Genomic DNA, 26,378 nt, shown 5'->3' with positions numbered 1-26,378 from the left:
AATCCTGGATGACCTCATTCAACCCTCTACACCATTTTATAGATGACAAGAGGAGCAAGGCACAGGTCCCTCCCTTGTCTGAGGTCATGGGGCCATTTCAGGGCACAGCCCTGCCAGGCCTCCAACCCCTGGCTGGGCAGGGGGTGGGGGGAATGGGCAAAAGGCCTGCCCCCCTTCTTGGTTCCACAGCTCCCGCTGAGGGCCCGCTGAGGGCCCGCTGCACAATGGGCAGCACACAGAGGGTGTCTCCCTTCTCTGGCCACGCTTATCTGTTTTATCAGACCTCCTAGGATTTGACAAAAGATCACACAGTCTCCAGGCCATGAGAAGGAACTGGCTGGGCATGGGGGGGGGCAGTGGGCAACTGGAAGCATCTCAAATCAGATGGAGCCCCAAGCTGCAGAGGGCGGGTCCAGACTAGAAAAGTCTGCAGGGCAGATCAGAGCTGGGGGGAAAGGAAGTCCGTTTAGGCTTTCAGTGCTAGGAAAAAAGCTGGGACCCTCTTGGAGCCTCTCTTGGTGGTTCAGGACCCCCCCCCCCCCCCCGCCACCAAGGGAAAGCAGGTCACAGGACTGTCTCCAGGTCATGGGCTTTGACTCAAATACGAATCTCAAAAAAGCCTACAGAGCCCACTCCCATATTGTTATCCATTTTCGATAAAGATCCTGAGAGTTAATAAACGGCAGACCAAGATTTGGGCCCAACTTAGATTAACCCAGGAACTCTGTGCCCCTTCCCTGCGTCCCCAACCCCCCAATCATCTGTATCTGGGACTTTCAAACTTCTGGTCAGCATCGCATAGCAGGAAACCCATTTCCATCACCATCCAGGTCATACACTCCAAATAAAATAGCTCAAGGAAAAACTTCACTCCAATACATTTTGATTCCAGTCTACAGCCAGTTCAAAATTTCAAAACGCTGGCTGCAGCCCACGGAACTGATTTCATATCCTACAAACGCTTTGTGACTCCCAGTTTAAAAAATACTTCTCCACATAACTCACATGAATCGACATCCACACAGCACTCAGAAAGAGGAGGGGGGGAAAAACACAAAAGAAATACAACAGGAACCATCCCTGTTCTATCCAAAAACTCATCTGTGGGTCTAATTTGTTTTTCTCCCCACTGAATCAAACGTCTGACTTCCTGGTCTGCTAATGATGGCATTGCTTGTCAAGTCCTTGTTCCTCCTGTTAAAATGTAGGAGGTCCTCTTAAAGACTAAGTCAAGCCAGCCCATAAAATCCTCTCCAAGTGGATTCTCACATTGCGAGGTCCACCTATGCAGAAATCCCAGGGCATCTCCCAATATGGAGAAGTTCATTTTCAAGAAACCTCAGGTCTCAGCCAGCTGAAGTGGATGGGGAAAAGCCAGACCCCATGGCTGGTGGATGGAGTGACAGCACAAGTCAATTCTAACAGTTTCTAATAGACCACCATCCTCATCAAACCAGGTCAGGTAACCTGGCTAGAATCCTTGACTGGTGAGCTGGTCAGAGGAAGACAAAGGCAGAAAGATCCCCCAGATGGTCCACAAGCCACAACCCAGGGCCAGCGTCTGGACCACGTGCTTGGCAGTTCTGAGCAGACAGGAGACAGGAGGCCGGACCTCGAAAGTCAGGGGCCCGCAAAGATCAAACACCCACTTACCTGGTGGGCAGACACACGCGGTCGGTGCTTCCCGAACTGTCCGGTGCTTGGCCAGTCCCTCCAACTTCTGAATCGGAAAGGAGAGGGGGGGCAAAAAAAAAAAAAAAAAACAAGCATGAGTTTGAGAGTGGACAGGGGCAAAAGTGGAAAAATCAGCAAACCCCACCGTATTGGAAAGATCAACAGTGGGGGTGGTACTGTTGGGTATATTTTCTTTACAAGGTGGTTAAGTGCTATAGCTAGTTTTAGTCCAAGAGGAGAAACAAAAAGAAACGTGTAACGATCACTTGGGAGTCCCTGAAAAGGTGGCAGTTTCTGCTTTGTTACAGTGGTTTCATTTGTTTTTTAATTTTTAATTTTTTTCTTTTTTTCTTAATGATTTTATTTTATTATTTATTTAAGAAAGAGAGAGCATAAGCAGGAGGAAGGGCAGAGGCAGAGGGAGAAGCAGGCTCCCCACTGAGCGGGGAGCCCAATGCGGGGCTCAATCCTCGGACCCTGGGATCATGACCTCAGCTAAAGGCAGATGCTTAACCACTGAGCCACCCAGGTGTCCCTGTTATAGCATTTTCAAACGTGAATCCAGAAAAGTCAGAGTGACCATGTAGTCTCTGTGAAGAGGGGAGAGCTGAGCAGAGGGAGGCTGGGCCTTGGCACCCAACCCTTGGTCCTTAGATGGGACCCAAACCCAGGGTCACCCAGGACCCCTTGTTGCATCCCTTGCAGCCCATGGGGCATCAGACCCCAGGCCCAGTCTTAATTCACCCTGATGACATCTTCCTTCCTTCTTACCAGCAGGGATCCTTGGCCTAGAAAATTTGGCTCAGTCCATTGAACAAGAATCTCTATGCATGCCCAGCCCTGCGGTAGATTTGGGGGAAGGGAAAAGAATTACCCCAGAAATAGGATCAAACATCCCAGCTCCACTATTATGCTAACTTGCAGTCCAGCTGAGGCATAATCATCGCCTGATGGGCCTGTGGGAGGAAACTCTCAGAGGCCCGGGTTACCGTCCCTACCTCACACACAGGGGACTTGCTTGGAAAATAAATTAGTCCCCAAACCCAAAGCCAGGTTCAGAAGAATGAAATGACGGGCCCATAATCCCTAAGCAAGCAAAGACTTGAGTCCTAACCAAAAAAATAAAGAATAAAAAATAAAAATAAAGTATCAACTTTTCCCTAGGAAGCAAACAAATAAAAAATCTCCCTCCAAAACAAAGGAAACCCCAAATGGGATAACTTGAATGACAAAATGTGATACTACCACCAGAAGGTTCAAACATAAAAATATAATCTTTCTCGGGGTGCCTGGGTGGCTCAGTGAGTTAAGCGTTTGACATGTGTTTCTGGCCCAGGGCACGATCTCAGGGTCGTGAGATCCAGCCCCACATCAGGCTCTGTGCTCAGCATAGTCTGCCTGAGAGTCTCCTTCTCCCTCTGCTCCTCCCACTTGTGCCCACTCCCTTTCTATCCTTTTCTCTCTCAAAACAAACTAATAAATCTTTTTTTAAATGGCATCTTTCTCCATAAAAATAAGTAAATAAAAATTTAGGATACCTTGAAGACGGTACAGCAAGCAAATAAACTGTTGTTTTTAACTTTTCTAAAAGTCGTCTCTGTGCCCCACTTGGGGCTCGAACTCATAACCCTGAGATCAAGCATCACACAATCTACAGACTGAGCCAGCCAGGCGCCCACCAAGCTGTTATTTTTAAGATTTTTTTTTTTAATTTACTAATTTGACAGAGAGAGACAGCAAGAGAGGGAACACAGCAGAGGCAGAGGGAAAAGCAGGCTCTCTGCTGAGCAGGAAGCCGATGCGGCACTTGATTCCATCCCGACCTGAGAAGAAGGCAGACGCCTAACGACTGAGCTACCCAAATGTCCCCCGAGCTGTTATTTTTAAAGCTTTGCTTTAGAGGAGGTGAGAAGGGCACCCCCAGTTTTGAGCCCCCGAGCACCAAGCCTGGAATTTTCACAGGAGCTGGGAATTCAGCCTAGCTGGGTCTGCCACTGGCTGGAACAGCAGGGCACCAGGAACTCAGGCCACCTGCCAGGTACTTCCAGGTCCACCTCCAGTCCTGCCAGCCTCACCCTCATTTTACAGATGAGCCACAGAGGCTGGTACCCACCAGAGATGGGGTGAAGGCCTGCAGGTTTTGAGGGAACACCGGGTTGTGGTCATGCCCCCCCACCCCAGCTGAATGGCATAAGTATCACGAATGGGGGGGGGTCGGGTTGGGGGAGGTGTTTGGGGTGGGGAAGGGTACGCCTTTAGATGCACTAACTTGCCCATCTTCACCCCCACCTTCTCAGCCCCCCAAGGCCTCAGCTTGCCCCAGAAATCAAAACCTGGATAAGCTTCTGGACGCAGGCTCCCAGCTAGACCCCTACCGGTTACTCCTGCTCTGGTGCATCTGGCCCACAGCGACCCTAGGAGTAGCGCGGGCCCCCAGGCTCCAGAGGCCCCCTGAGCTGCCCTGGGCTCTCGAAAGCAGGGAAGGGGGGGGGGGGCGGAGTGAGAACGGCTCCTCCAGCAGCAGCAGCTGCACGCAGCAACCCTCCCAGCCCTACAACCACCGACCCCCAGCCCCACCCCCAGCTGGGTGGGCCCGGTCGCCCACTAGCAATCCTCGCCTCTGAACTGGAGCGTGGAAGCTGCGGGCGGATGCCGACACCGGCCGGAGCAGGGCCTCAGAGCTCACCCCCCACCCCACCCCCGCCGTATTTGCAGATACTATTACAGATTTCAAAATGCACGCGGCAGACCGATCCAGCCTTCGCTTCTCAGCCGGTCAATTTGTGCCAGACGCTCTCGTCTGTTTTTATCGTCGCGAGACGGACTGGAAGGCGCACTCGCTTCCCGGTTGGAAACCGGAGCATTTCAGGCTAAACCCCAACTCGCCTGCTGTTGTCCCTAACCTCCCGCTCGGCTGAAAGGGAGGGAGGCTTTATCAAATACTGATAGGATGCACAATTACTTCCAAACTGCTCTTATCTTAAAATAAAAAACTAAACAGGAAACTGGGGAGGGCGGGGCGGGGGGTGGTGGTGGTGCGTATAACCTTATTGTTAATGCTAGTAGGTGGGGTCCTAGCGTAATGGGATGGAGTTTTTGTTTGGTCATTGACTCTAACTCCGTCCACGCGTGTCCCTCTGGATTAGATGGTGAATCTGCTGTTTCCTCTGCAAGTCCCCTAACCCCACCCCCGCCCCCCCCATCCTCCCTCTCCAGGCCCTTCACTTCTGTGGGTTTGAAATGCCACTGCTATGAACACAAGCTGAAATGTTTGAATTAGAAACCCAATCCCACAATCTTTATTTCCATGCTTCGCCTTTTCTTCTCTAATTCTAAGAAAATATTGTTCTGTGTCCAGGTTTGTAAAAATTATTTAAAGGCCTCAACCTTTTTTTTTTTCTTTCTTTCTTTCTTTTTTTGCATCCAATTATCTGGCAACACCCCTCCCATCTGGAAACAATATGGTCCTGGTTTTACATATGCAAACAAGTCCTGACTCCAAAAGTAAATAAAGGAGGGGTTTCAGAGAAAAGTCGCTGAGACTTGCTCCCTCCACGGGTCCCCGGGAGGAGAACTCCAAGTTTCGGGGTGGGGGAGGGGCAGTGGGCGCGAGGGGGAGATCGTGGTTCTCAGAAAAGGTCAGTTACACTGTTGGATGATAAATATATTAAGGACCTGTGGGAGCACTAGTCTGGCACCCTCGGCCAGATGTTGATCATAGCCTCGAACCGGTGCATTTTGATGAAATACAGATTAATACACGTAGAAGGATGTCACGGTTTATTTCTGTAAAATGGTACAAATAAAGCCACAAAGATGTTCCTAGCCTCTTCGACAGAAGATTCCTGCCCTAGGGAAGAAATCTCAGGAAAATAAAAATCAGCTGGAGCAAAGAATGACACGCATGAAACTGCACCGGCCACACCGAACCAGTGGGAGTGGTTTAGAGACAGAGGGCGACTGGCCCCCGAGGAAACTGTCATATTTCGTGAAATGTCATTAGGAACACTGCGTAGCAAGAAAGGGGGGGGGTGTTTATGATACCATAAATAAAAAGTCTGTATCTGTGTAAAAATTCAGGCATGGGGAGGCAGCAGCTACCAAAATATGAGTCCCTGTGGGTGTCCGGATTATGGTGATTTACATCTTTAGAAGTCCCTGCTGTGCTGTCATACTATCTTCTCAGTTAAAAAAAAAAAAAAAAATCATGGAAGTGAAAGAACCAAAATGACACCTTCAAGTCTCCCTGCCGAGATCAGTCTGTGAATGACAGACAGATAATTCTAGTACCACAAGCGCCAGAGGACCCTCTCTGCTCCAGCCCCCACAGGGAGGGGGCCCTGCCCCCAGCAGCCCAAGAGGGCAGCGAGATCTGGCCTCTGACGTTCTTTTATTCATACCTCATCATGGAGATGGGGAGAATAACAAACACGAAGTATTATTACTGAGTTCCTCATTACTTACAGTGGGCCGGGCACAGTGCTAACAGCTGTTACCTCATTCAGACCATATGCCCCCTACCTCCAGAAGGTGGGGACTGCTGTTATGCCCATTTACAGATGAGAACACTAAGACCACACAGGGCTGGGTAAGCATCAGGGTGGGACCTGCCTCCAGCTGTCAGTCAGCTCTAATCACAGAGCATGGCAACCTCCGCTTACAAGCAAACTTTGTACCTCAAAACAAACAAAAAGTTGTCACCCACCCCTGGGCCAGACAGAACAAAAAGAACAGAAATCAGATCCAGGGCTGCTGAAGGTTGAGGAGTGCGAAGCCTGAAGTACAAGGAGACACAAGGAGACAGTGAGGGGCCGATGGAACTGTTCTGTATGGCACGGAGGTGCTGGACACATGACGCTGTGTATTTGTCAAAAACAGTAAAACTGGGGCACCTGGGTGGCTCAGTCGGTTGGGCATCTGCCTTCAGCTCAGGTCGTAATCCTGGGGTCCCGGGATAGAGCCCCGCATTGGGCTCCCTGCTCAACAGGAAGTCTGCTTCTCCCTCTCTTGCTCCTCCTGCTTGTGATCTCTCTCCCCCTCTCTCTCTCAAATAAGATATTTTAAAAAAATAAATAAAACTGGAGGTCACAAAGAGTGAACTTTAACAGATACACATTTTCTTTAAAAATCAACCAGGAGGGGCGCCTGGGTGGCTCAGGTCATGATCTCAGGGTCCTGCGATCAAGCCCCACATCGGGATCTCTGCTCAGCGGGGAGCCTGCTTCCCCGTCTCTCTCTGCCTGCCTCTCTACCTACTTGAGATCTCTGTCTGTCAAATAAATAAATAAATAAATAAATTCTTAAAAAAAAAAAAAATCAACCAAGAGGTCGGAGAATCCCTGGATGAAACATGGGCTGTGACGAATGAATGTAACTTTGTTAAGACTGCTGCAAGTGGGGGGAAAGGCAGGCAGGCAACCTAAACTGGGCGGAACAGTGTTTTGATGGAGAACTATCAGGCTGAACACAAAAAGAGCCCTACAGAGATGCTGTACCCTAGCAAGGAAAGCTGTTGCTCACTTTCTCCCTGGGCAACGGGCATTAAGAGGGCAGTTCTGAAAGGTTGGCAATTTTGAAACTACTTCGTGTAGACATTAGGGTTGAATGAGTGATGAGAGCTGGGCTTCTCGTTGTCCAAGAAAGAAGTTATAAATACACAAAGCGGGAAAGACAGAATGATCCATGTGGTGCTGGATGAGTCAGAGATGCCACTCCAAGGTCCCATCTAATGGACACAGGAAGAGACATACAGACATAATATGCATAGGTATGTGTACACCGGGGAATGAATATTCAGGCATATATACACTAGCTGTCTGCAGAAAAGACCCGACCACCAATGATATGCTGGAAGCAACGAGCCCACCTAGTACCCGAATCTTGGTTTCTAAATACCATTCTCCAAGAAAAGGAACCAGGGCTCCTTGGAGAAATAGCTGGTTCTAGGCCTGGGCCAGGAAATATACAAGATGAACTTCAAGTGCCTTGTAGTGGCAGAAAGTAAGAAAGACCTTCCTGAAAAAAGGAGGTGGGGAAAGAGTTATGTCAAAGAAATACAAAACCTATCTGAAAGGGCTCAGAATGACCAAAGCTGGAACAACTTGGCCACAAAATAAAAAACACAGTATTGGATTATTAGCCAAAGAATAGGTTAGAAACCCATGAGTCCATCCTGATATATGTGACTGAATAAATAAGTGGGAAGAGACAAATCTTCCAATAATATATGTAGATACTGCCCTCTCCAGGAGGTGGAGCTAAATTCCCTTCTTCTTGAGTGAAGGCTAGATTCATTTCCTAAAAGCAGAAAAAGGAAAACTGACTTTATAACGTGGAAATCTGGCAGATACTACGTTAACCAAGTGGTCAAGGTTCATGTCACCAGTGATAAGTCATGTGACATCGTGGACCCCTGACATGACACCATGACAATGGCGATCTACCTCAGTACTATTCTTCCCAAGCCTTCAGAGCCCAGTCTGATCATAAGAGCCACCCAAACTGAGGGACCATCTACAAACTACCTGTCCAGTATGTCCAAAAACTGTCAAGGTCATGAAAAACAAGGAAAGGCTGAGAAACTGTCATAGACTGAGGAGACCAAGGAGACATGACAATGGAAAGTAACATGGTATCCTGGGTGGGATCCTGGAACAAGAAAGGGACTTCAGAGAAAAACTAGGGAGTTCTGAATAAAGTCTGTAGTTCCCTTTTTAAAAAATGGGCAAAAAAGAAATCATGATGTCCTGGGGCTCCTGGGTGGCTCAGTGGGTTAAGCCTCTGCCTTCCACTCAGGTCATGATCTCAGGGTCCTGGGATTGAGCCCCACATCGGGCTCTCTGCTCAGCAGGGAGCCTGCTTTCCTCTCTCTCTCTGCCTGCTTCTCTGCCTACTTGTGATCTCTCTCTCTGTCAAATAAATAAATAAAATCTAAAAAAAAAAAAAGAAATCACAAAGCCCTTTAACACCCACTAAGATACAGCTTTGTTATTTTCTATAACACATCTATTTTTTTGCATTAAGGTGAAATTCACACAGCATAAAATTAAAGTGAACAATGTGGAAGTGAATGGTTGGTGGCAAGTGCAACCACCCCTTTACCTAGCTCCCTCTTTCTAGTTCCAAAACATTCTCATGACTCCAAAAGGAAATCCTGTGCCCGCTAAGCAGCTGCTCCCTGTTTCTCCCTCCTCTGAGCCTGTGGCAGCTGCTGATCTTTCTGTCTCTATGGAGTCACGTATTCTGGAACTGAATGACATAATATATGACATTTTGTATCCCGTTTCTTTCACTTAGCATAATGTTCTTGAGATCCATACTCTGTAGCAATGAATCAGCTTCATTCCCTTTTATGGCTGAGTAATATTGCACTGAGTGTCTATACCACAACTGGTTTATCCATCCATCTGTTGATGAACATTTGGGCTGTGTCCACCTTTTGGCTATTGTGAACTGTTCAGCGGTGAATATGAAGGTATGTATTTGTTGGAGTACTGTTTTTAATTCTCCTGGGTATATACCTAGAATAGAATTGCTGGGTCATATGGTAAGGCCATATATTATGTTTTGAGTGCCTACCAAACTTCTCCACAACGGTGGAACCATTTTATATTCCCACCAACAATGTATGAAGGTTCCAGTTTCTCTCCATCCTCATCAACAGATCGTAGTGTGTGTTGAGTGGTATTTGATCTGCACGTCCCTAATGACTAATGATGCTGAGCATCTTTTCATCTGCTTGCTGATCATTTGCATGTCTTGTTTAAAAACATGTCTGTTCACGTCCTTTGCCCATTTTTAAATAGGGTTGTCTTTTTGATGTTGAGCTATAAGAGTTCTTTACATTTTTCTGGATACTACATCTTTTTTTTTTTTAAAGATTTGATTGATTGATTGATTGATTGATTTGACAGACAGAGATCACAAGTAGTCAGAGAGGCAGGCAGAGAGAGAGGAGGAGCAGGCTCCCTGCCGAGCAGAAAGCCCGATGCGGGGCTCGATCCCAGAATCCTGGGATCATGATCTGAGCAGAAGTCAGAGGCTTTAACCCGCTGAGCCACCCAGGTGCCCCTGGATACTACATCTTTATCAGATATATGATTTGCAAATATTTTCTCATATGATGTATCTATTATTAATCAGAATCCTAACCCTCTCCAACCAAGACACAATTTGGGTGTATTAAAATCATCTTAAAAATTGGAGGTGGGAAAAAAAAATGGAGGTGGTGGGAATGGACCGACGACTTCATGCTGGTCCTCACGTTACTCTCTGTTGAGATCTTGCTAGATTAATAGTGGGATATTGTTACTAAGGAATTGGACCTGGTCCTTTTTAGTTAATAGTAATTGTATTAGTTTTTAATCGCTGCATAACAAATTGCCACAAAATCAGCAGCTTCCAACAACACCTATTTACTAGGGTTTCTGCAGTCGAAGGTCTGGACACAAGACAGTTTGGTTCTCTGCTCATGGTTTCCTGAGGCTGAAATCAATGCATCAGCTGTGTGTTTCTTTCTGCACTCCTGAGTCCTCTTTCAAGCCCATGTGGTTCCTTGTGGTCTGTGAGCCCCATTCTCTTTGCGGCTGCTGGCCAGGGGCAGCTCTCAGTGTCCATAGGCTATGCACAACTCCTTGACATGTGGTCCCCTCCACACACCCTCTCATGTTTCAGATCCCTCTGACTCCAGGAGGGGCTCAGTGCCTTCTAAGGACTCACCTGCTTATGCCAGGCCTACCAAGGATAAATGTTATAATGAACTCAGTCAACTGACAGCTAACTCAGTCCCGGGAGTGATCCTATCATAATCACTGGTGCTGCCAACGCTGAAGGGGAGTACAAAGTGTGGACACGAAGGAGTGGGAATCCTGAGGGTTGTCTTAGAACTCTACCTGCTTGAGTAAGGTATCACAGTTAATAGTAATATGAGTGTGCTGTGGTTATGTACATATGTAAGCATATTTTCCTATAAATCTAAAATTACTCCAAAAATTTTTTAAAGACACATCATGGATTTCTACTTTCAGGCAAGATACAGTAGCATAACTATATTTATCCTCCTGCATAAAATAGCACCATCAAAAAAACAAAACAAAACAAAAAACAACGAAAAAATCTGCAAATAAAACATAGGAAACACAGGTTTTGAAGACACTGATACCAAGCAGGAAAGGAGAGTGATCTCAGACAGAGAACAAGGGCTCCAGCTTCCTGCCTGGGGAGAGCTCCCAGGCTGCAGCACAAGGAGAGAAAACAGACATGGAGCCTGGCAGTCTTCTGAAGTTGGAGAGAGGAAGATGGAAGGTCCATGATCGCCAAACTATGGAAAGAGCCCCGCTGTCCATTGACAGATGAATGGATAAAGACAATGTGGTGTGTATATATACAATGGAATATTACACAGCCATCAAAAAACGAAATCTTACCACTTGCAACAACGTGGATGGAACTAGAGGATATTATGCTAAGTGAAATAAGTCAACCAGAGGAAGACAATTATCATATGACTGCATTCATAAGAAACAAAAGGACCCTGGGATCATGACCTAGGGGAAGGGAAGGAAAAGAAAGTAAGACAAAATCAGAGAGGGAGACAAACCATAAGAGACTCTTAACTCTGGGAAACAAAATGAGGGTTGCTGGAGGGGAGGCGGGTGGGGGGATGGAGTAACTGAGTGACAGGCATTAAGGAGGGCCCATGATGGAAGGAGCACCAGGTGTTCTATGCAAATGATGAATCACTGACCTCTCCCTCTGAAACTAATACTACATTCTGCATTAATTAATTGAATTTATATAAAATAATTAAAAAAAAAAAAAAAGAGATGGACCTAGGAGTCCAGGGATGCCAGACAGTTGGGGCTGCAGAGCAGAGGACCCAAGAGAACCAGAGATCTGGGAGGGTTTTTTGCAGATGTTCCCTGGGGCCCTTATCAGTACATGCAGGAGGCAATGATTCGAGACCAGGGGGAGAACCACCCAAAAGAACACAGGGAACAGCACCTAGTTCTTACCCAGGACCGGGAAGGGTGCCCATTCCCCCAGCCAGATAAGTGAAACCCCTCATTCACACTCACAAATTAGAGTAGAGCACCAAGAAGGGTCTTGCCCCTGAGATAGGGAGTAATCAGTCCTAGACTACACATGGCTCTGGTCCCAGCTAATGGATCCTAAAATCAGGACCCAAAGGATCTATTTCCAAACTGTAACCCAAAGAGCTCACAAAAATTTACAGAAATACAAAAACATCAGGGGCGCCTGGGTAGCTCAGTTGTTAAGCATCTGCCTTCAGCTCAGGTCATATCCCAGGTCCTGCGATCAAGACCCCCATCAGGCTCCCTGCTCAGCAGGAGGCCTGCTTCTCCCTCTCCCACTCCCCCTGCTTGTGTTCCCTCTCTCGCTGTCTCTCTCTGTCAAATAAATAAATAAAATCTTTAAAAAAAAAAAAGAAATACAAAAATATTCAACACCCAATGAGGTAAAATTCATAACATCGGTGTCTGATAAGAAATTACCAGTGGGGTGGGGGGACATCTAGGTGACTCGGTTGGTTAAGCAACTGCCTTCAGCTCAGGTCATGATCCCAGGGTCCTGGGATCAAGCCCCTCATTGGGCTCCCTGCTCAGAGGGGAGCCTGCTTCTCCCTCTTTTTCTGTTGCTCTCCCTGCTTGTGCTCTCTTTCTTTCTGTGTCAAATAAATAAATAAAATCTTAGAAAGAAAGGAAGGAAGGAAGGAATTACCAGCAGGAAAACAGCCCTCATAATGAGCAGAAAAATCAGTGAGCTGAAACAACCCACAACTCTCACATTAGAATTAGCCCCCGCAGACCGTAAAACGAGGATTGTGACCACAAGGCACACATTCAGGGAGTTCAGCAGAAGCGTCAAAGATACTAAAATACCTACACTGAGATTCTAGAGTGAGAAGACAGGACAGAGGGGATTGATGGCAAGATTAGACATCGCAGAAGAGAAGATCAGTGAACCTGAAGACAGCAGCAAAAATTATCCAAAATGAACACAGAGAGAAAGAATGAAGGAAAAAAAAAAAAAAAAGAAGGGCATCAGTGAACTTTGGGTCTTCAAGTGCACAGATAAGCAGAGTCCCCACATTGAGGGGGAGAGAGAGAGAAAGAACAGCAAAAAATATCTGAAGCAGTGAGGGCCAGAACATAGTTCAAACTTTGATGAAAAGTATAAACCCATAGATCCAAGAATCTCAGGGAAACTCAAACACCATCAACGTGACAAAAATCACATCAAGGCAATTCCTTCAAACCAGTGATCAAGAGAAAATGTTAAAAGCAACCAGAAGGAAAAGGATGCATTACGTGGATAGATAGAACACTTGTTCTATTTATGCTGCTGGTGGGAATGTAAAGTGATACAATGGCTTTGCCCAACAACTAGGCAACTTCTTGAAAAGTCCATCATACACCTGTCAGACAATCAACCATTTCATTCCAAGGTCATTATAACCAAAAGACATGGAAGCGTGTGTCCACACAAAGACTTGGACACAAATGTTAACAGCAGCTTTATTTGTAATCGCCCCAAACTGGAAACAACCCAAATCTCCACTGAGGGGATAAACAAAGGACGGCCTCTCTGTATAATGAAATAGCACTTGGTAAGCAGGGGTAAGGAAAAAGAATGAACTAATAATATATGCAAAAATATCAACGCACCTCTTAATAATTATACTGAGTGAAGGAAACCAGACATCCTACCCCCTGAAAAAAAAGCATAATTTTGTATCATTCTTTTCATATAGATCTAGATATAGATATATCCTTAAAAAAAAAAAAAAAGATGAAATCAAGAGTGAAAGAAATCAGCCACACCTGGGTGGCAAGTGGGAAGGGACAGAGTTCGAGGCGGGCAGGCAATGCTTTTGAGGGTGGTGCAGATGTTCTCTACCTTAACTGCAGAGATGGGTTCACATCTGCACATATATGGTCACAAGGTCTCAAATCGTAATTTGAAAATATCTGGAGTCATTATGTGTCAAATATACCTTAAAAAAATGATAAATGATAAAAACGAAACACTTTGGCCCTGGCTCCCACAGGCTTGGCCACTACCACCATCCCCCTGCCCTGGGGTAGGGGAGCAGGTGTCCTGGGGTCAGAAGGCATCACTTCACCCCACTGGGCTTGGGGGTTCCACGATGGGATCCTGACCTGAGCCAAGGCAGACGCCCAACTGACTGAGCCACCCAGGCGCCCCTCATGTTCCCAGTTATGATTTTTCCAAGACACACATCCCTTCCTGTCAGAATCCACTTTCAAAGATTCACCGCACCAGGCTGATGGAACAAAATAACTATCCGCGGCCCTGGATGGGGAGTGGACAGTCTCCACCATGGCTTTCTAGAGACTGAGGGAGCCCTCAGGCTGCCCCCTACCCCCGGGGCAGGGCCTCCAAAGCCATCTCACACCCCAGCCCGCCTCCTCCCGCCATCTCCGTCACCAAGCCAGGCCTGTCACAATGCCCACACCGAAGTGGCCTGCTTCCCCTGACCCCAGCCTCTTGGTCGCGTCCACGGGGAACGCCTGCGGTTTCTCCTGGCCTGTCATCTGATTCAACAGCATCTCGGGCGGCCCCGCAGTCCCCCAGAGTCTGTATGTTGAGGTGCTAAGCCCTGTACCTCAGAGTGTGACTGTTTTTGGAGACCTGGCCTTTTAAAGAGGTGATTACGTGAAAAGGAGGTCAACTGAGGTGTGGCTGATGTCCTTCTAGAAGAGGAGATTAGGGCACAGGCACACAGAAGGAAGACAGAGAGAGGACGTGGGGAGGGCACACTCAGCTGCAAGCAGAGGAGAGGCCTCCGTGGAAACCCACCCAGCCGACACCCCGACCTCCGGCTTCCAGACTCTACTTCTGTTGTTTATGGTCCCCTGACTGTGGTATTCTGTTAAAGCTGCCTGAGCAGATGAAGACAGACGGGGTCTCCCCAATATCCTACCCACCTGCTATGGGGACAGATGGCTGGGGACGCGGCGGGGAGGCTAAAAGGACACGGACGCCTGGTCTGGGAGCCGAGCGAGGGCCCAGAGGCCACGGGAGGCACTGAGGGAGGATGGGGAGTGAGGGGACGCTGAGGCTATTTGGGAAGATGAACAAGAAGGATGCAGGGCAGCTGGGTCTGCCAGAGAGACCCAGCATTTCCAGAAGGGCCAGGTGCTAAAGAAGGGGCCGGGAGAAAGCCCAGGAAGGAATCGTCCCAGGACCACCTGCCTGGATGAGGCATCTTTCTCTCCAGCTCAGCCCATTAGAAGCCTGGGTGTGAGACCTGCTACGGCTGGGGGTGGGGGGCGGCAAGGGGCGACTTGAGGGCTCACTCATTGTCCTGGGAAGTGAGTGTCACTTCACCCTCAGGGAAACAGAGCAAAGCAGACACAGTCACCTTCTTTGCAGAGGAGGAAGTAGGGGCTTGGGTCCCCAGCCACTGCAGCCGGCTGGAGGCAGCTCAGACCTAGACCCACATATCGCTGCTCTGCCACCCAAGATAGGAGCTCGGAGGGCCCAGTGGAACGGGCTTTCAGGAGGACCCAGGCGGAACAAGCTCTGTGGTGCATACCTGCACAGACACGCCCATGTGCACGCCCACGTGCACACAAGCACACGCACTAATATGCATGCATCTATGTGCACATCCACATGTGCACACTCACATGCATCTGTATGCACATTCACATGTGTGTACACTCCACACGCACACATGCACCTATATGCACACACTCACACACAGGCATACTCATGCATACATCTCTGCACACACTCACGTGCGTGCACACTCACATGCATGCACACTCATTTGTGCATCCCTGCATGGTGTGCGTGCACACACTCACACGTGCACACTCATTCATGAGTCTCTATGCACACTCACATGTGTACACAAACATCTATATGTACACGTTCACGTGCATGCACACGCACACACGTGCATCTCTGTGCACTCACGTGTGCGTACACACTCACACATCTATATGCACACACTTACACGTGTGCATGCTCACATGCACACTCATTCATGCATCTCTACGTGCACGCTCATGTGCATGCACACACACGCACAATCATTCATGCCTATCTCTGTGCACACTCACATGCGTGCACACACACTCACACACATGCACACTTGCTCTCACGTGCATACGCACCATGAGAGCTACACACACTCTCGTGCCTTCCAGACCTCATAGCAGCTCACCCTCACACACAGACCACACACCCAGTCCAATGCCACATGAACTTGCCCTTCATTTGACTACAGGACACCGTAGGGCTGAAAAGACGCTGCGAACAGCAACGGAAAGGGCACCGTTACGTCAATGGACAGACTGCGTTTTTGAGTGTGTGAAGATCCTCTGGGAGGCCCAAAGCTGGATAGGTTTTATTTAAACTGTCTCCTCAGAACCCCAGAAATCACTGTAATTGCTTTATGACTTGTTTCACAACGCAAAGTTGGAGGCAAAGTCCATTTTAGAAGCTGAAACTACCCATTTTGAAAGCACTCCCCCCCCAACCCGATTTTGCGGCTACATCAAAAAAATACAGATTTTCTCATTTACCGATGTGACTTGAAGCAGATGTGTGTGAGTCCTCTAATCCATCAGGTTAATCATGAGCATTTGGGGGGTGTTTGTGCCATGTTGCGTAACCGCAGGAACAGACTTATTATTTAAAGTGAATTTATTAGGTGTTTGGATGCCCTTTTGCAATGAAAAATCCATCTAATAATTTTCATGAATAATTAGGTTTTTATTTTGGTCATAAACATGAATGTGCGTGTGTGTGTGTGTGTGTGTGTGTGTGTGTGTGTGTGTGTTTAAACGAAAAATCTCATTCCACTTAAACGAGAAACCGGGGAGGAAAAAAATGGACTTAGGAAGCCAACTCGGTGCCTGGTTTTCCTCGGTAACCAAGCAGTCCTCTTCCAGTCACTGACGCAGACACCAGACCTGGGTTAATACCTTTTCCATTTCTCTGTGGCCTCTGGAAGCTGGCGGAATCCCAGTGTTAAAGGGACCATGGGGCCTCCTCTCCAACTGGCAGACAGACATGCATGCGCCTTCTGGATCCAGGCAAAAGAAGCCTTCCGCTAGGAACAGCCATGCACGGGCCATGTGTGACGTCTGGGGCACTTTGGGCATATCAGCTTGTTTAATCCCCACAGAAACCTCATGAGGCAAGTATTATAAACCCCATTTAACAGCCCGGCAAGGGCACCTGGTGGGGTGGGGAGCCGGTGCTCAGTCGGGGAGCGTCTTGGTTTCGGCTCAGGTCCTGATCTCGAGGTCCTGATCTCGAGGTCCTGGGATCGAGCCCCGTGTCAAGCTCTGTGCTCAGGGCAGAGTCTACTTGTCCCCCTCCCTCTCTCAAAGAAATAAATTTAAAAAAAAAAAAAAAACCAGATGGGCAAAACAGAGGTTTGGAAAAGCAATCATTGACCCCAAGTGACTCGGCTGGGAAATGGCAGAGCTGAGTTATGAACTCAGGTCTGCTTAAAGTGAAAGCGCTCCCTGCCCCCTACATGTCTGCCCCTTGTGGAGGATGTCCACTCTGGCAGAAAAGGCTGCTACTGCACCACCCATGATGACGGCTTCCCATGAGAGTCTACCCTAAGGCTGAGGGAAAGGGCTCAGGACCAGGAGTCAGGTCACAGGTTTAGACAATCGCTCCTAGCTGGGGCCAGTCACTGTCCCCTCAGCAAAGGTGCAGCCCACTGCTGGGAGATTGGGGGGTGGGGTGGGAGGCTGGGGGAGGCCGCAAAGTCCACGCAAACCCTTCTGCCCAGATGTGTACGAGAGAGGCCCTCAGTCTCTGCCCTGCAGCCGTCCTTGGACACCCGGAGCATAGGGACAGGCCTTTCTTGAAAACTACATCTGCCAATGCGGTTTTTTTTTCTCCCAAGGATTCTCGCTTCGTCCTGAAATCTGTTTCCAGGATGTTTTCTGAGGACCTGTGTCAACAATTAAAGATGAATCCTGACCCTACACGTGGGGACAATAGAATGGGGAAGGAGTCAGAGGTCGTGTGTGGCCTCCAGAGGGCACTCCCAGAAGCAAATTACACTTGCTCACAGAGTCTGGAACAAGTCACGGGAAGCACAGTGGGTGGCGAGGCCCGGCACTTCCCAAAAAGCTACTCCGGAAAGGGGTTGCCCCCAAACCAAAACGGCGGCCTGATTCAGAGCTGGGTGGTCGGTTTTTCTAGATCTCGTTTTAAGGCTTTCTTATTAATTGCCCTTTGCTTTCGACAACAACAAAAAATCCGAAGGAAATTCAAAGTCCAACCAAAAGACAGACAGGATCCACGCTCCCCGTCATAAAACCTGACCTCACGAGGGTAGAGTCTGGAAATACCACAGGCGGATAAGTAAGCCTGGCTGGGGCAAACTAGGCAAACCAGGATATTCTAAAATTTACTAAACAAAAAATGAAGCCCCAAAGATATTCCTTTTTAGGCAGTTAACTTACATCCTAGAGAATAACAGGAGGAAGACACTTGCCCAGGGAAACCACTGGCCATTTTCGGTGCCGACAACAATGAGGAGGCCTAGATTCTTCATGGACCAAAAGACGCAGATCCCATTGGTGGGATCAGATACATTTGTGAATCATGACCATAAAGGTTGGGTAGCACCTGGAAAAATATTTTTGACGTAAGGTCGGAACGCACACAAGCAAGATATCCATGGTTAGCTCTGGGGCTAGCTCTGGGTAGGTTTAACTCTGTCCCAGGATTGGGGATCGGATGGGGTGATGCAAAATGCTACATAGTCCTTGTTTTAGGGTGCTGGGGTTATCAATAACAATCATGTGAAAGCAATATACACTTCAGGTTTTTTGTTGTTGTTGTTGTTGTTTTAAAGGAAAGGCGGAAAGGGAAGGGTAGCCAAAATGGCAGGCTATTGGCCAACACTGGGTCTAACATCCTGGATATGGAGGTGGCCACAGTTCAGCAGTAGGGGCAGCTGGAGAGTCGGTGGGCGCGTGGCGAGGGGCAAAGACGGAAGGGTCTACACCTGCCTTGCAAAGAGCAGGTTTGGAAGGACACCATTTTCTAGCAACACTTCCCAAAGCCTCATGTTGGGGTAGAGAATTAATTAGTGGGAAGGGAGAAACGGGGAGAAATCTGGAAGAGAAGAAGGATTCTCTGAAGGTGTAGGATTGCATCAAAACCCTGTAGGGCCCTTAAGGTGAAGGGCAGGGGTTCTGGTGCCCAGAGCTCCACCCTGTGTTGAAACCTAATGCCCAGTGTGATGGTACTAGCAGGTGGGACCTTTGGGAGGCGATGAGGACACGAGGGAGGAGCCTCATGATGGGATTAGTGGATTATTAAAAAGACCTCAGGGAGTCTTCCACTGCGTGAGGACGCAGTGAAGATGGCCTCTGTGAACGACGCAGCAGGTGTGGCAGGGGAGGGGCACTCATGCACCAGACCCCGAATCTGCCAGCACCTTGATCTTGTACTTCCAGCGTCCAGAACTATGAGAAATAAACATTTGTTTTCAAAACAAATGGCTATGCCATTTTGTCAGAGTAACTCAAATAGTCTGAAACTGTGACCTCTGACCCCCTGTCCAGACCACTTCCTCTTCCAAGCAATCCCACAAAATCGCCAAGGCGTACGGTGCCAGGCAAGGCTGTGGCAACCTCCTAGCAGATAAAGTCCCTTTTCATTTATATTTTCTTTCTTTTTTTTTTTTTTAAGAAGTAGGCTCCACACCCAACACACACACCCCTCTGCGGGGCTCGAACTCAAAACCCTGAGATCAAGATCTGAGCTGAGATCTGGAGTCCGACACTTCGTCAACCGAGCCACCCAGGTGCCCCGACAAATTCCCTTTCTAATTTAAGCCAGTCTGAGCGGGGGTCCCGTCACATTGCTGTTTGAAGGTGCAAGAGTCCAGAGATGTGTAGAAAGGCTGAATCTAATGGAGATTAGGCTCCTGAGGGGAAAGGGGACATCGAGCTCTGGGGACCATGGTTATAACTGAGCAAATTCTGAGGGGAATCTGGGGGCCACGGGTGACATCGGGCTCCTGAGAAATGCCACGCACACCCACGGCTGGGGGTCAGGGAAGACGAAGAGGAGGGCTGTCTGGGCACACACCTAACAGGTACAGGTACGAGTCTGGGTGCAGCGATCTCCTTGTCCTTGTGGCCAACCCAGCTCCTCCAGCCTCACCAGCCTCCTCTACCTGCTGCTGGGTGATACAGGTATTCCCATCCACCCAGTCACTGTGGGGTTAGAACAGCACGCACTGAAGGGTTACAAACCATGAACTGCCAAGGATGGGGCTGTGCCAGAGAGAATCCCCGAACACACCAACCTTGCCCTTGACTCTGGCTGGGGGCAGAGCTGGAGACAGGACCCCACAGGAAACAGAAATCTTGTGGCTGAGGAGTGTTCCCAAAGGGGCTGTGGGTATGAAAATGGTGGTAGGTCAGTGGATGACCACCTCCCCCCCACCCCCGCACACCCCCATCCTCTTCTGGGGTCACCTTCTACAGCACCCACCTGACTGGGTTGGTTGCTCCCCAAAACATTCCCAGTCCTCCTTCCTAACAAAGCCCCATTCTCTTCCAAGGGCAACGTGCCCAGCCTTGGGGGAGGAATCAAGAACGGTCCAAGCCTCCTGTGGCAACCCCATTACCCTTGCCAGTGACAGGATGATGGCAATCATGGGCACTGGCTCTGGTCGGTGGCCATACGGGGAGTCTTTTGAGAGGTGCTGGGAACCTCCCCGCTTCCCCAGCTCAAACAAAAGAGAAAGCCTATTGACAAGAGGACTTTTTTTCCTGCCCCTCTCCCTTCTACCTCGGTTACTCTTATGAGAAGATGTGAGCTCGGAGCTGCAGCAGCCATCTTGGAACCATGAGAAAAAGCCAAGGGAATGGCAGACACGGATTGGGCCCCCACTGGTGGCAGAATCACTGAACTCACTCAGAACCGTCGACGAACTTCCAGGCTCCAGCGGTCATGCAAGATGATGCAACGACTATATTGTGGGAGGCACCACGCTCAGCCACTCCGCCACTCACCATCAAAAGTGCACTTAGTGACCAACAACTTCCTCTATATTATTGTATTTGCTTGTCCCCGCATAGGTAGTTCTGAGCTGCCAATGATAGGAAAGAGGACGCTGTGGCTCAGGAAGTTGAAGAGGTCAGGTGACCCACCTCGTAAATGGTAGGACCTGAGCCCTCTACCAGCTGGGATAAATTCATTCAGTTTTCGGACTATCCAAGCTCCGGAGCCATGCCTCAAACCTTCGAAACCAGTATGTAAAGATCCGATCCAAACATTTCCAAAATACATTTGTGAAAGAAATGCCCTGACTGTTGGCATTGGCTCGTTCTAAACATGCTATTTTTTTTTTTTTTTTTTAGAGAGAGATCACAAGTAGGCAGAGAGGCAGGCAGAGAGAGAGAGAGGAGAAAGCAGGCTCCCTGCCAAGCAGAGAGCCCGATGCAGGACTCAATCCCAGGACCCTGAGATCATGACCTGAGCGGAAGGCAGAGGCTTAACCCACTGAGCCACCTAGGCACACTAAACATGCTATTTTTTAAGATTCATTTATTTGAGAGCGAAAAGAGATGAGTGGGGATGGGGGCGCGCAGTGGGAGAGGGACGAGCAGACTCCATGCTCAGCGTGGAACCCAATGTGGGGCCCAATCTCACGACCCCGAGATCATGAACTGAGCCGAAACCACAAGGCAGATGCTCAGTGGACTGAACCATCCAGACACCGCTATGTTTTAGTACTCTGGCTTCTCTTCAGATAGCATAAATCTTTCACCTTTTCCTAAACATGTTGCTACTTTATAAACTCTCCCAAATGGCTCCCCCACCCAAAAAAAAACCCACACACACAACAAGGAGAAGGAAAGAGTAAAGGGAGAAAGTGAGCATGCCAGGAAGTCACCGGAAAAGAACTTTTTGGTCTGGGAGCCAGGAAATGTCAAGGAAACAAATGTGGCTACGACTGACCCTCCCGTCTCCTGCTGTGCCAGTGGGATTCAAAAACTGGTTCTTTATTAACGCGTTCACCATAGAGTGGTCTTGACAAGTGGCAGGCCGCCGCAGAGGCTGAAAAAGCTGCATGTGATTCTGGGTTTTACGGTAATTTAACCAATACATATAGTAGTCGATGGTAGGGGCGGAAATTCTTGTTTTCAAACTGATTGGTCTGGACAATGGAAGACCAAGAGCCAACAATAAATCCATTGTAAGCTGGAAATGCTCTCCTCTGAATACGGCTAAATATTTCTTTAATCCTTGCATTAAATTTGTTACTGGAATATGAAAGCTATTTTATTTACTCTAAAATTTAAGCTGGTGTAATAGTGTAATTATAGGTGTAACGAGTGGGGGGGTGATTACTCAGGAACCTATTTAAGGCACTTTAAAAACATAATATTAGATGCCTGCTGTGCATTCATACTTTGGGGTCATAAGGAAGATATTATCATTAATGATTTTTTTTATATTCTGCAAACCGTTTCTTTCATTTTTGGATCATGAGAAGGGTCTTTAATAGTCCCTAGTCAGCATGAATATTCCTTTTTTGTAGCTTGTCTATCTACATTATCGGGCACATCAGCGAGTCCCCCCAATAAAGTTATGTCATAGTTCTGTTCCCAAGGGAACAAAGACATCGGGTCCCCTATTAACAGTGGCTTTTGTTGGCTTATTTTTGTAATTTTTTTTCCCTGACATTAAAGTTGTGTGTGGTTGGCAAGGATTTCTCTTCCTCAATTTGGATGTGGTTTCTGCCTCTGAAACTCTGAAAACAAGCTTGTTGATAAAGGACAAGCTGCAGGCATAACTACAAGAGACTCCAAAGAGGCTTCGCTGGAAACAAATCGGAACTGAAAGCCATGTTCAAGTTCAAATGTTCTTCCCTTCAGAGATTTTCAGCTCAGTATTAATTTGTCCTTCCTGTATAAGGGTTCAAGAAAAGTGCCTCTACATCTATTTAAAGCCAATTACCGGGGCACCTGGGTGGCTCAGTCGGTTAAGCGCTATCTTTGGCTCAGGTCATGATCTCAGGGTCCTGGGTTCGAGTCCCGCGCCTCCTACACACACCCCCTCCCCCTGGCCTCATCTGTGCCAGGGGCTTACATGTCCCATCCAGTGACACTGGTGAGTAGAACAGCTTGTTGCAGGAACAGACTGGTGCCCTGGGAGAGAGATGCCTTCTCACGGGGGTCCCCAAATAGCCAGAAGCTCAACTCCAAGTGCACTGAACCGCGGCATCTCTGAATCTCCATCCTCCAACCTGTGCGTCAAGCGCATCCGCTCTTCAACTAACTAAACCCAACTAAGCCAAGTTTAGTTACCTAGGAATACAGCCTGCCCACGGAAAGTCCTGCGCTCACGCTAGCCTGCGGGATGCCCTGATGAATTTCAAGTGGAAATCCCTGGATGTGAAATTTGCCCTTTGCCTTTCTAACCGAGAGCAGAGAGACTGGGACAGAGACGGAGAGACATGAAGTCTCACCCAGGTGGTATCAGTGCCACCGGAGGGGGGCAAGAATGAAGCCCCCTGCAGTCTCTCCCCTCCGATCCTTAATCCTCAAGATCCAGGACTTGCGGAAGCCACCCTTTTCAGCAGTGGTTGCTTTGCCAGGACATCGGCCCCGTACCCACCACCATTAACCTGGACACAATTTGCAGGTTCCTTGTAAAAAGGTTTTACCGGGATTTCTGATGGACTCAGTCTGGGCTTGTGGTTTATTTTTATTAAGAGGGGTCTCCTCTTGGAAAGAACGGCTCTGGTTATTGCACTAACAGATAGAAATGTTCCTGGGCCTCCATAAATCAACTCAACACCCTGGTCTCTAGGGACTTGCCAAAAAGATAATGGCCTGCAATTATGGAAGCCTCAGCACCAGTCACCAGTGGGACTCCGGGGAGACTTCCGAAGTCTGGGGGCACTTTCAAGACGAAAAGAAGGTAATCGACCCAAGAACCAGCAATTCTGCCCCCAGAGCATGCTGCTGGAAGAGAGGTAACACTGGCTTCAACTAAAGGCATAAGAAACAAGCACCTGGGACTAGAAGGTGTGGTGCAATCTTCTCCCATTTCCCCCCAAATCCCAAATGCACTCAACCATGGATACATGGCGGGATACATGAGTAAAGATCACAGCTCGCATAGCTGAGGGGGATGGGCAGTAACAGGCCAGGCCTACCTTCCTCTTCTCTACCTTGAAACCCTAGGGCTTTCCCCCACTACAACTGAGGGTGCGCCCCTAGACAGTATACTGGGGATCTACTTTTCCCAGGAGGAAGGGGTGGCTCAGGCAAGGGAGGTGAGCACAACCAGGAGACCCCCTGGCCAGTCCACCCGCCTGTCTCGGTTCTCTGGGGAGGGGCACTGCCGCACAAGACGTGGAGTTTTTCACGAACATGATGGATGGATGAGGGTTTTGAGGTTCTAAGTGTGACATCTGCTTTGAAGACACACAGCAAGCGACCTTAGCACTCATGTCACAGCGTCCCCTATGACACTTCCAACAAGCGCAAGAAATTCAGATGTATCTGCATCGCTTGGAAGCCAGAGTCGTTTTTTTTTTTTCCTTCCCCTCATTCTACCAGGTTTCGTTGGCACTGGGTGCGCACTCAGCTCTAAGAGCTTCAGAACACAGCATCTCTAGGATGGAGGGGCTCGGAACACTTTCCGGGGGGGAGGTGGGCAGGGAAGGTGAGGCTGGCTAGAACTCTCTAAGGCCCCCGCAGAGGCTTCCCTCCGCCGTGGCCGCCGGCCTGCTGGGGAGCCCGCTCTTCTCCAGGTACACCAGCACGGGGAACAGTGGCTGCCAGGCTCCCGGTGACGAGTCACCCACCCGACACTTCCCACACGAGCCAGGCACATTAGTCCGGCACCGAGGGGCCAGGCGCTCAGCGCTGGCGGGAGGCGACCGGTCCGAACGCGCACCCCCGTGGAGACTCGACCCCAGGTCTGGCACAATCTCTAAGCCCGCAGGCATTCCTCCCTCTCCCTCCCCGCGGCTCGTTCCCGAAGCCGCCCGTCCAGCTCGCGTTTCCCGCGGCCGCTGCGCCCGGGACCGCGCGCGACCCTGCGGCTGGAGCGAAGACGCCAGGACCCCCTCGGGCACCGGCACCCGCAGCCTCCCGCGGCCGCGCAGGCCCCGGGTGGACGCGCGACCCCTCCTCAGGGAGACGGCCGCCCAGCCCGCGCCCAGCCGCTGTCCCCGGCCGCCCCCGCGCCCCGCGCCCCTCACCTCGCGCAGAAGGCGCTCCAGGTGCGGCTCGGCCCAGGCAGCCAGGGCGCTCGGCTGCCCCGCGCGCCGCAGCAGCTCCTGCTCCTCCTCGAGCGCCGCCACCCGGCCCTGCAGAGCGGCCGCCTGGGCTCCCAGCAGCAGGCAGGCGGCCGCCGAGCCCACGGAGAGCAGCAGGCACACGGCGCTCACCGCCCAGGCCCCGGCTGCCGTCGCGGGACGCCCCACGCCGAAGCCCGCCTGGCCGTCCTTCCGCGCGTCGCCGCAGGCGCGCTGGCCCGAGCTCATGGCGCGCGGCTCGCGCGTGGGTCTCCGAGGGGGCGGTGCGAGGGAGCGGCGGGCGCAGGCGGGAGAGCCCGAGGCACGAGGTTGGCCGGGCGCGGAGCTTGGCCTCGGGGAAGCAGCGGAGCACGGCGCACGCCCCCCTCTCCGCCGCCAGCTCCTCCACAGCGGCCACTTTGGGCAGTTTCCTCTATGCAAATAGACCCTGCCAGAAAAGGAGCCGGGACCCACCCAGGGGAGGAGCGGCCCGGTCGGCCCCGCGCGGCGAGGGGCGGGGGAGGGACGGGAGCCGGCTCCTCCGAGCCCCCACCCGCCGCGCGCGCCCGGCGGACCCCTGGCACGGCGCGGACCTCCACCTCACCTGTCCCGGGGCCGGGCTGCACCCCGCTGCCGCGCGCGCACCTCCGTGGCTCCCCAGGCCCGGGGGCCCCGCGATCCCGAGAGGACTGCCATGCGCCCGGACACTCGGCGCCTTCTGCAGCCCACCTCTGGCTGGAGCATCATGCGTGCCTGGGGGAAATGCCCCTAGACTTGTGAATTAACCTTTCTGACACTTTTTTTTTTTTTTTTTTTTTTAAGTTAAGAACTTCAAACCCCGTGGAAAACTTAGTGGGTCCGGCCTGGATGGTGCCTTGGCGCCGCTCGGTGGCCGAAAGCGATCTCTGCGCACTAGCGCCTGGAGACGCGGTCCGGGTTTCGATCTCACCAAGCAGAATCTCAGCGCTCTCACCCATTTATTAGGTGCCAGACATGGGGTGCTGGGAGCAGAAATTGTTAAGACCTCGCCGCTGACCTAGAGAGGGTTTTCGTTTGAAAAAATCGGGACTATCACGCATGGAAAAGATGGGGGGAAAAGAGCTCCAACTTTTGTTCAGGTGATGACTTCATTCCGTTGTGGAAGCACCGCTTGGCCCAAATAATCCAGTAGCAACACAGTGAGCTATCCCACGGTCCTGCTGCAGACTTAGGTAGCAAGGTCTGAATGAGAACGAAGAAGCCCCAGTCTTTCCAAGAAAGGGAAGAAAGGCTGGAAGTAAGGCGGGGTCTCTGCCTGGTCACACATTCCTATCAAGTGTACTCATATTCGAAAATGGGTCTCACTATTATGCTTCCAATATCGTTGGTAATACTCAAAGAAAATCACGCACTGCTGGCTTGG

The 26,378-nt window shown here is 49.9% G+C and overlaps 1 protein-coding gene across 1 annotated transcript; it reads right to left on the bottom strand.

Moving 5' to 3' along the window:
- Nucleotides 1-380: 380 nt before the first annotated feature.
- LOC116860697 lies at nucleotides 381-25,720 on the bottom strand. The gene is made up of 4 exons (XM_032846869.1): nucleotides 25,581-25,720; nucleotides 24,941-25,424; nucleotides 1,654-1,720; nucleotides 381-445 (listed from the first exon to the last, which is right to left on the bottom strand). The coding sequence occupies exons 1-4, from the start codon at nucleotides 25,718-25,720 to the stop codon at nucleotides 381-383; spliced, it is 756 nt and encodes a 251-aa protein (XP_032702760.1).
- Between the last annotated feature and the right edge of the window lie 658 nt (nucleotides 25,721-26,378).

This window comes from Lontra canadensis, unplaced genomic scaffold, assembly GCF_010015895.1.
Source record: "Lontra canadensis isolate GAN:19392208 unplaced genomic scaffold, GSC_riverotter_1.0 scaffold181, whole genome shotgun sequence".
Lineage (NCBI taxonomy): Eukaryota > Metazoa > Chordata > Mammalia > Carnivora > Mustelidae > Lontra > Lontra canadensis.
Note: the sequence above shows the minus strand (reverse complement) of the source record. Positions and strands in the feature narration are given on the sequence as shown.